This window comes from Ciconia boyciana, chromosome 19 (assembly GCF_034638445.1).
Source record: "Ciconia boyciana chromosome 19, ASM3463844v1, whole genome shotgun sequence".
In the NCBI taxonomy this organism is placed as follows: Eukaryota; Metazoa; Chordata; class Aves; order Ciconiiformes; family Ciconiidae; genus Ciconia; species Ciconia boyciana.
Genome location: NC_132952.1, coordinates 1,870,559 through 1,880,022, shown reverse-complemented (window position 1 = coordinate 1,880,022; position 9,464 = coordinate 1,870,559). Strand labels below are relative to the sequence as shown.

Sequence of the window (9,464 nt, the reverse complement as noted above, 5' to 3'; positions counted from 1 at the left end):
TGGAGCAGCTCGGTGCAGTGGGAATGGTGTAAATGGATTTTTCCAGGGGAAATCTGGCCCTTGCATTATAGACACACACACACACCCCCCCCCCCCCCCCGCTCCCAGACCTTGAAAAGCCTCTGGGTACGCCAAAATGTTTCTGGGTACCCCAGCACAAGGCAAAACATTAAGCGTAGCCTTCTACCGGGGAGGTTTTTCTTTTTCCTTTTAATTAAATTGTCTGAGGAAGCCAAGACACAGACAGAAAGAGACCGAGACTGTAAATAGTATAGAAAAAAAAAAAAAGAGAGAGAGCGAGAGAACCAATTGACGGAGGTGTAAATGCCAGGTGGAGCCGTACAGAGGAAGAGGAGGAGGAGGAAGAGGCAAGCAAAACTTCACGTTAGCTCCAGGATCACTGTTAGGGTGAGTGCCAAAACTAGTCTGAAGCCGCCGTGGCTGGTAAGTGAACCTAGGCAGGAGGAGAAAAGGGATGGGGAGTTGAGAGCCACGTCTCGCCGCTTGGGTTCAAAGCAGGATGGGGTCACCACCTTTTTTTGGGGGGGTGTCCCCCTCCTAAACGTGCTATGGAGCTTGTGCGGGGCAGGTCAGGGATGCTGCGGGGAGCATCCCCGGGGCCCTTTTGGTGCAAGAACGTCCCTGCTGCCAAGGGCAAGGGCTCGGGGCGATGCACGGAGGGATGCTCGAGGGCTTGGGGCAATGCAGGGGCATGGCCCTTCCCTCCCTGGGGGGGTTTCGGGTCGAAATACCAGTCCCACCACCACTCACCGTTGGAGTCCTCTGTTCCTCTGGGAATATTTGGGTTTTCTAATGGGAAAGAAACAGCAGAGAGACAGTTTTGTTGTGGGGGAGATGAGTGAGGATTTGTGGAGGGAGGGGCAACCCCCACGGTGCTGCCATACCGAAAACGATGAGCCGGGTGTGGGTGTCGGTGGACCCCAGGGGGTTCTGGGCGGTGCAGCGGTACATGGAGCCGTTGAGCTCGGCCGGCACCCGCTCCAGCACCAGCTCCTTGCCGTCGTGTTCAGTGCTGCCGTCGAGGAGCCGGCTCCCCACCCGGGTCCAGGTGAAGAGGGGCTCGGGGAAGACTTCATTCTGTGGGGAGATGGGGGGCTGTGAGATGGGTGTAGGGGGTGAGTAAGCAATGCCTCATGCCTGGAGCAAGGACGCGGTACAGCCAAAACACCCAGGGGTGCACCAGTGTAGGGACCATGATGCGACCCAAGGCCACCAAGCCAATCCCAGAAAGTGCTGGTGTGGATGCAAGGTTGTCCTTTGGCACGGCGTCGCCCCACGGCGATGGGGACAGACGGGGATGCTGACCTGAAAGCCCTGCACCAAGATCCGCACAGTGTCTCCGACACGGGCTCTCGTCGGGGTCATCGTGATCTTCGGGCCCTTGGGAGCAACTGCAAGGGAAGGGGACAAGAAGGGACATCAGCCGAGCGAGGGGTTCCCGGTGCGTGCCCTTGGCTGGGGTTAATAATGGTTTGATGAACGATCATGGCAAGGGGGTGGCACGGCGTGTGCCAGCCGGGGGGGGCTGATGGCTGGGTGATTGATGGACAGGCTGACAGACGTCCAAATGATTGATAGACAGGTAGGCAAGGACCCCGCAGGCAGATGAACGGGAAGACTGCAAGACTGATAGATGACTGTAATGGGATGCATTGATGGTGAAGGACATATTTCCTAATCAAGCCCCTCTCTGCTCAGAAACAGGGGTCAAGAGGGGTCAGGCTGGCTTGAAGCCATGGAGATAGGCACCTCAGAGAAGCATCCCCAGGACAAGGTGGCCTCGGTGAGTCATGCACAAGTGCTGTTAGCATGGGAGACAGCCACAACGCCTTGCTGGCACAAAATGCCAAGGACAGCCCTGTAAAGAGGAGGGGACCCCTTTTCCCACACCAGATTTGGGGTGCCCTCACCTGGTGTGTTGTGGGGGGAGGGAAGCAGTGATGCAGCCAGCCATGGTGGGGTGACACCACACCAGGTCTGCTCTTTGCTCCCAGCTGGGTCGGGGTTGTGTGGATGTTCCTCCTGGGCCATGGGTGGGATGGGACAGCCCCAGGAGCTGCCTGGGCTTTGCATGGAAGGAACCTTTCGCAGGCTTGAAGGGGAAAATGGGCGGGAGGGAGGTTGTGCTTTGCCGAAAGTGGGTGTCTCATCCTTTGTATATCCAAGCGCCGCTGCGGATGGGACAGGCTGAGCCTTGACATCACCCCGGCATGACACAAAGCGACAAACAGCCACCAGAAAGCACATCGGTCTGCGGTGGTGGACACTGGCCCTCGGAAAGGGCATCCACGCCCCAGGATGCTCCGCACAGTCATGCGCCAGAGACCACAGTTGTGCACCTGGAATATCCGTGGAAGATCTGGCCCTCCGATGACGGAGCACGGGTGGTGGGCTGCAGACGATTGCACCATGCTATGGTCTGTACTGAAAGACAGCTTTTTGTACTGAAGCAAGTGGTTTGTCTTGGTTTCAATGCGGCTTTTATTCAGAGTATATATAGCGTATATATACTTTTTATATACGGGGAGGGGGTTAATGAGGGATCTGCTGTGATGGTGCCAAAAACCTGAGTGCGGATGGTGGTGGCAGGGTGCCCAGTGAGGTGCATAGGCTGGAGACATCTTAGAGGATGAGGAGGGCTGTGGATCTGGGGGGGCAGTGTGGGGTGAGCTTTGCCGTTACAGGTATTGGAGCTACTGGGGACGAAGCAGCAACCCATCAAAGTCTTGGCCTCATGGGGAGCTCCAGAGAGTGGACACCTAAGCTGCAGAAGGTGTGAAAATGCAGGACTTCTTAGGTTATTTTTTGGCTGGTTGTATGTTGGGAGAGAGCTTTAATGCTCGGTGGGGAGGAACACATAATGGAGGGCCATCTATTAGCAAGAGAGCTGCTGCCCTCCTTGTTGACTGCCAACCTCCCGTTGACCTCGTCATTGCCGCCAACCTCCCACTAATTGAGGCGGTTGATGAGCTGAAGGAAAAGAGTTGGAGCACCAGCATTGAGAGGCTTGTGCACACTGAAGCCCGTGCCAAAGACGGGTGGAAAGCCAACGAGGCGAAGCTCTCCAGGAGATGGTGCATCACTGCCAACGCAGCAAGCCAAGTACCCTACTTGGCCAAGAGCAAAGCCCAGTCTTCTCCACCCAGCTTGAGGGGAGGAAGGCTGGAGCAGCCTACCCAGGAGGGTGCCCCAAAGGTGGGGCAAGCCTGGGGGAGAGCTCAGCCTCTTCTGACGGGGAACCAGGAGAAGGGAGGGGAGCCCCTGCCTTACCCAGGGGCTAGTTGACCAGCCAAGGTGGGGCAGAAGTGAGGGACCCCACTAACTATGCTGTTCACCAGCTCCCATGGTCACTTGGCGAGCGTCTGCTCTTCTATGGTTCTGGGCATGCTGGGGAGCCAACAGGGCGGCCCTGGCCTCAATCCCACCACCCTATCACAGCGGGGGCCTCATCAGCCCCACAGGCTGCCCCTATGCAGGGGCAAGCCTGGCCACTTGCCAGCAATGCCCGTGGGGATGAGTTGGGTGGTGATGGCCAACAAGGGTGATGGCCAACAAGGGTCATGGCATGTCCTCAGGTCTCCTGGGACTGGGTATAGATGGATGGAGGCAACATCACTATGGGATGAAGGTGTCCCCCCACCACATGACCCCAGTCCAGAGGAGCTCCTCCGTCCTATCCCCTCCTGGAGTTACACCCCATAGGAGGTAACAATAAGGGGCTACCAACTTCCTCACCCACCCTGCAGGCAACCAAGGCAAAGACCCATCAAACACCAGGTTCCCCAACAGACCCCCCACCCCCAGCTTTAACACCCCCCTCCCTGCTCGTCCCTATGCCCAGCACAGCCTTGGCTCCCCGCAAACCAGCCGCTCGTTGTCCCAGTCCTCTGCCTCCCCCCTAACATGCAAACACCCATCCCCTTCCCACCGCGGGGGCTTCTCCCAGCACAGCCCTCCCCAAAATCTCGGGCTGTGCCCACATTACCCCCTGTCACTGACAATGCTGCCTTGCTCTGATACCCCAGTAACCTCAATCTCCCCCTTACCAGCCCCACACATCACCCCAAACCCCCACTGCCTGATTCAACAGCCCCCTCCCAACGCCAGCCCTATATCAACCCAGCAAACCCCATCCTATAGCATCCCCAATGGCTGGGGGGCCCTCAGCACCCCCTCTGCAGGGCCAGGGCTTGCTCCCCTTTACGGGGCACCCTCAGGCTATGAGGACTTGGGGGGCAGCAGCCCCACAGCCTCTTTCCTTACCTCCCGCATGCACGAGGGGCTCTGCACCCCATAGACCCCAGGACACCGCCCCCCAAGCACCCCTATTGCTAGCACCCAACCCCGGCTCATCCCCCCCAAAACTGCCCTTGCCCTCCTGCTCCCTGCACCCCCTCCTGCCCCACGCCAGCCCCTCCATGTTCTGTTTCCCCTACAACACACAGCAAACCCCTTCTCTTGCCTGATGGACACCCCCAAAACCTGCTGCCCTCACCTCTACTTTTGTGGAGCCCCGGCATTGCCGCCTCCTATCATTGTGCAGCCCGACGTGGCACCCTGCTTTGGCCCACGGGTGCCTGAAAACCCCCAAAAGAAAAAGTGCAAAAAGTGCAAAAAGTGCAAAAGAAGTGCAAAAAAAAGAAAAAAAAAGGCAAAAAATATTGCAAAAATATTTGCAAAAAAAAAAAAAGAAAAGAAATTTGCCAAAAAAGCAAAAAAAATTGCAAAAGAAAAAGGCAAAAAGTGCAAAAAAGCCAAGAAACCCCCCAAACCCAGCCGCGGTGTCCGCGCTTACCGAGCGTCACCTCGGACTGCATGGGCATGGAGAGCGCCGGGTGCTTCACCTCGCAGCTGAAGAGCGCCTCGTTGTCGATTTGGGGGTTCAGGGTCCAGGTGAGGGTGGCCCGCGCCTCCACCGTCCCATCGCTGACGGGCGCGTGCGTGTGGCGGAAATAGTAGATGGGCTCTGCCACGTGCACCCATCGTGGGAATTCCCGGCTCACCACTGTTTCGGGGATGGTTTCGGTGACAGTACCCCGCTCGGCCGCCAGCCCCCGCGGGGGGTCCGCCGTGGCCGGGAGCCGCCCGCCTCCCACCTCCCCTTCGGCCGCCAGCGATTTCGGCACCTTGGTGTCATCCAGGTCGCGGTGAAGGAGGTTACGGGGTGCCCAGCTCCCGGCACCAGCCGGCAGCTCCGGCAGCGGGGTGGCCTCGATGGGCTCCCCGTCCCGCTTGAAGTACACCTGCGTGGGGACAAAAGGGATGGTGAGCCCGGTGGGGACAGCCACCACCCCGGACACCCCCAGCATCCCATCCCCTTGGGTAGCTTTGGAGGGAGCTCCTTCCAAGGTCCTCATGGAAAGATGCTGCAGGGCAAGATTTGGGTAGCAGGCAGCTATTTGCCTTATTTTGCCTCCAAAAGCAGCACATATATATTATATGTTTGGTATATATATGTTTTTATGTTTGCTTCATATATGTATATGAAAGATAAAACCCCCCAGGGGCTCACCAGCGGGGCGGGCTTGCCACCGGAGACCACGCACACCAGGGTGAAGTTCTGCGCCTGGTAGCGGCTGAAGGGCGCCGGCGTGTCGGCAGCGAGCACCGAGATGGACGTCGGAGGAGCTGCCAGGGAGAGGAGCCGGGGCATTGGCACGGCGTCCTCGACACCCACCCATCTCCATCCTCATCCCCATCGCCATGCACATCCTCATCTCGATGCCATCCTTGTCCCCATCCCCATCCCCATCCCTGTCCCCATATCCGTCCCCATCCCCATCGATGGGAAAATGAGCCAGATCCCTGCCGTGCCCCCACCCTGAGGCCCCGCAGCCCTTTCCCCTCCGGTCCCGCCCAGCCGGGGGCTGCACTCACCCATCACGTTGAGGAATATGTTCCCAGAGGCCAGGACCACTTTCTCCCGCGTGGCTCGGTCGTAAATCCCCACGTGACACTCGTAGGGACCGTTGTCTGAAATGCGAACCTCGGGGAGGCTGGGGAGGAGAGACAGGGCTCGCGACTTGCTCCCCCCTCCATCCTGACCCCGTTTTCCTGGGGGATGCAGTGGTCGGCATCTGGATGTCAAGGCGTCGGGTGGGGTGGCTTTTCGCCGGTGATGGGGATCAATAAACTATTAATAACTGCAAAGGCTGCAGGAGAGAGCTGTGTAATGCGGTTTAGCAGCTGGAGTTTACTGGCACTGACAGCTCCTCGGGAGGGTAAGTAATTGCATTATTGAAAGGAAAAGCGTACAGGAGGTAAAGGCACTGCTGAGAGCAAAAACCTGCGAAGCGTGGACATTAAACGCCCGCGAAACGCTGCTGTTAAAGGCTCGGCACTGGACGTTACAGACCGGCTGGGCTATGTAACGGCTGTAGCAAAGCATGGCGGATAGAAAACATCAAAAGCCCAAACTCCAAGCAAACCCAGAGCATGCTTCAATCGATACATATATAATCTAGATTCTTTAGAGAGAGAGAGAGATAAAACAGGAGAGGAAGAGATGTGCAAAAGGATCAGCGCTGCTGGAGGTGGAAATGCTTGCGCCGGCTGCAAAGGAGCCTCTTTGCCGGTCAGCAGCATCCCGCCTCACCAGTCGGCATCATCCCGCCTCACCAGTCGGCATCATCCCGCCTCGCCGGCCGGCAGCATCATCCCGCCTCGCCGGTCGGCATCATCTCACCTCGCCGGCCGGCAGCATCATCCCGCCTCACCGGCAACACCATCCCACCTTGCTAGCTGGCAGCATCATCCCACCTCACCGGCAGCGTCATCCTGCCTCGCCAGCCGGCAGCATCCCACCGCAGCAAGAAGGATGGGGGCAATTCCCGCACGGAGCACCCGGCAAGCCACCTCCAGCTTAAACCCCCTCCACTTTTCCGGACAGCCCCAGGTGTGCGCCTCACGGGGCTTCCCCGGCTGGGGAGGAAACGCGGCACTGGCTTGCCGAATCCTTTCCGAAAGCCCCTGGCTGCCTTCCCGTGCCTCTTCCTCGCCGCACGAGCCCCCCATCAGCACAAACAAGCCCCCGTCGAAGCGAACAGTCGCTTGGCAGCTCCTTTTAATGGCTGCGACGCTTTTAACTAAGCCTCTGCCATCTGTTCCAGCCTCTAATGACCCACGCGCAGAGCGGGAAATCATCCACACCCTTCAGTAGCAGTAGCGGTAGCGGAGCGGTGCCGGCGGTTTCGGTCCCTGCCAAGCTGGGGACACTCTCCACCCTGGCGGCTGCCCCTCACTGCGAGGGACAAGCCCTTTGGCTTTGTGCACTGATTTGGGTGTAAAATGGTCCTAATTGGGTCAGTTCGAGGCTTCTGCGATTGGCAGGGACCAGAGAGAAGGGACCCCCAGCCCTGCAAATCCAAAATGCTGCCCGTCATGTCCTTTGTGTCCTCTAAGCATGCTGGAAATAAAGAAAAAATTATATAGATATTCATAAAGCAATGCCTTACTCGATGAGGGTGGGTTTTTAATCAGAGGAGGGGAAAAAAATCCAGGGTTGGATATCTCCTGGCTTTGCTCTTCACATCTGAGCGGGCAGCGTTCAAAGCCGCTATGAAAAGCGGCAGCCCCAGCAGCCCTCTGCGCTGCGCAGATAAGAGCCGCGCCGCCTGGGATAACGCTCTGTGGGACGGCACCGACGTGACCATGCCATTACGATGATTAAAAAAAGCTGAAAATACAGAAGGGGAAAATGAAAGGGAAAGAAAACCTGAGTGGAAATGGCCAGAAAGCGACTGACCCATCACCAAACCTTTCCCGATATTGCTCCTCTTCTTCACCAGAGCCCAAAATAAGGCTAGACTCCCCCCAGAAAAGCATCAAGCCAACAATTCAGAAAACAAGCTCTTTTCACACAAGCGGTGTTCCCCAGGGCTCTGTGTTGGGGCCAGTCCTGTTTAATATCTTTATCGATGACCTGGACGAGGGGATCGAGTGACCCTCAGTCAGTTTGCAGGTGACACCAAGCTGGGCGGGAGGGTTGATCTGCTGGAGGGCAGGAAGGCTCTGCAGAGGGACCTGGACAGGCTGGATCCATGGGCTGGGGCCAACTGTGTGAGGTTCAACAAGGCTCAGTGCCAGGTCCTGCACTTGGGCCACAGCAACCCCCTGCAACGCTGCAGGCTTGGGGCAGAGTGGCTGGAAAGGACCCCGGCAGAGAAGGACCTGGGGGTGTTGGTCGACAGCCGCCTGAAGATGAGCCAGCAGTGTGCCCAGGTGGCCAAGAAAGCCAACGGCATCCTGGCTTGTATCAGCAATAGCGTGGCCAGCAGGAGCAGGGCAGTGACCGTGCCCCTGCACTCGGCACTGGTGAGGCCGCACCTCGACTGCTGTGTTCAGTGTTGGGCCCCTCACTCCCAGAGAGACATGGAGGGGCTGGAGCGTGTCCAGAGAAGGGCACCGGAGCTGGGGAAGGGTCTGGAGCACAAGGCTGATGGGGAGCGGCTGAGGGACCTGGGGTTGTTCAGCCTGGAGAAAAGGAGGCTGAGGGGAGACCTCATCGCTCTCTACAACTGCCTGAAAGGAGGCTGGAGAGAGGTGGGGTCGGTCTCTTCTCCCAGGTCACAAGTGATAGGACGAGAGGAAATGGCCTCAAGTTGTGCCAGGAGAGGTTTAGACTGGGTATTAGGAAAGATTTCTTCACCGAAAGGGTTGTCCAGCGCTGGACCAGGCTGCCCAGGGAAGTGGTGGAGTCCCCATCCCTGGAGGGATTTAAAAGCCGTGTAGATGTGGTGCTCAGGGACGTGGTTTAGTGGTGGACTTGGCAGTGCTGGGTTAACGGCTGGACTTGATGATCTTAAAGGCCTTTTCCAACCCAAACGATTCTATGATTCTATGATTCATACTCTCCGAGAAATATCTCCTTTCTCCCCAGGCATGTTGCTGTTTTCCTCTGAAAACAACCGCATGAAAAGACTTTTACCGCGAACATCCCCAGCTCCACGGACGATTTGCCCGCGCTGTGTTGACGATTACCGATGCTTTTAAGCGCTTGGTCCTAGGGCGGCAAAATTTTCTGCTCGCAAATTCTATTAGTTCTACAATATGTGGTGAAAGGGAGAAAAACAGAGGTTTCTAAGCCAAAAAAAAGCATCTGCTTTGCCTCCCAGGACGGTGCATCGTCCTTCTCCCTTGCTCAAGTGATGCTCATGGTCAGGATGTCTCGCTCCGTGCCCAGGGAGATGTTTTATTCCGGTTTAATTCCCCAACTTTCACAGTGCTCCCTGCTACAGGAGAGCAATGGCCAAATCCAGCGCCGAGCGAAACGGCTGGCTTTATGGCAGGAAAGCAAGGCTGTTGAGTTAGGGAATGTGTAATCTGTTCGTGAAGCCGCCAAAACGCCCTCTAAACAATAATTAGTTGTGTCGGAAATTTGTACAACATCCGAGCGAGCGGCTGAGCGGAGCCTGTGCTACATGGGGAAACAAAACTCAAGGAGT

At 57.2% G+C, this 9,464-nt stretch overlaps 1 protein-coding gene across 1 annotated transcript in view; it reads right to left on the bottom strand.

Annotated features, from left to right (window-relative positions):
- Positions 1-248: 248 nt before the first annotated feature.
- The window catches only part of IGSF21 (immunoglobin superfamily member 21), a 44,672-nt gene continuing 35,456 nt past the window's right edge, over positions 249-9,464 (bottom strand). The window contains exons 6-12 of the mRNA XM_072884303.1: positions 5,899-6,017; positions 5,534-5,649; positions 4,817-5,264; positions 1,327-1,412; positions 906-1,098; positions 772-810; positions 249-454 (exon numbers count right to left, since the gene is read on the bottom strand). Of these exons, the coding sequence (XP_072740404.1) occupies positions 381-454; positions 772-810; positions 906-1,098; positions 1,327-1,412; positions 4,817-5,264; positions 5,534-5,649; positions 5,899-6,017 (1,075 nt within the window). The 3' untranslated portion in view covers positions 249-380. The remainder of the gene's footprint in view (positions 455-771; positions 811-905; positions 1,099-1,326; positions 1,413-4,816; positions 5,265-5,533; positions 5,650-5,898; positions 6,018-9,464) is intronic.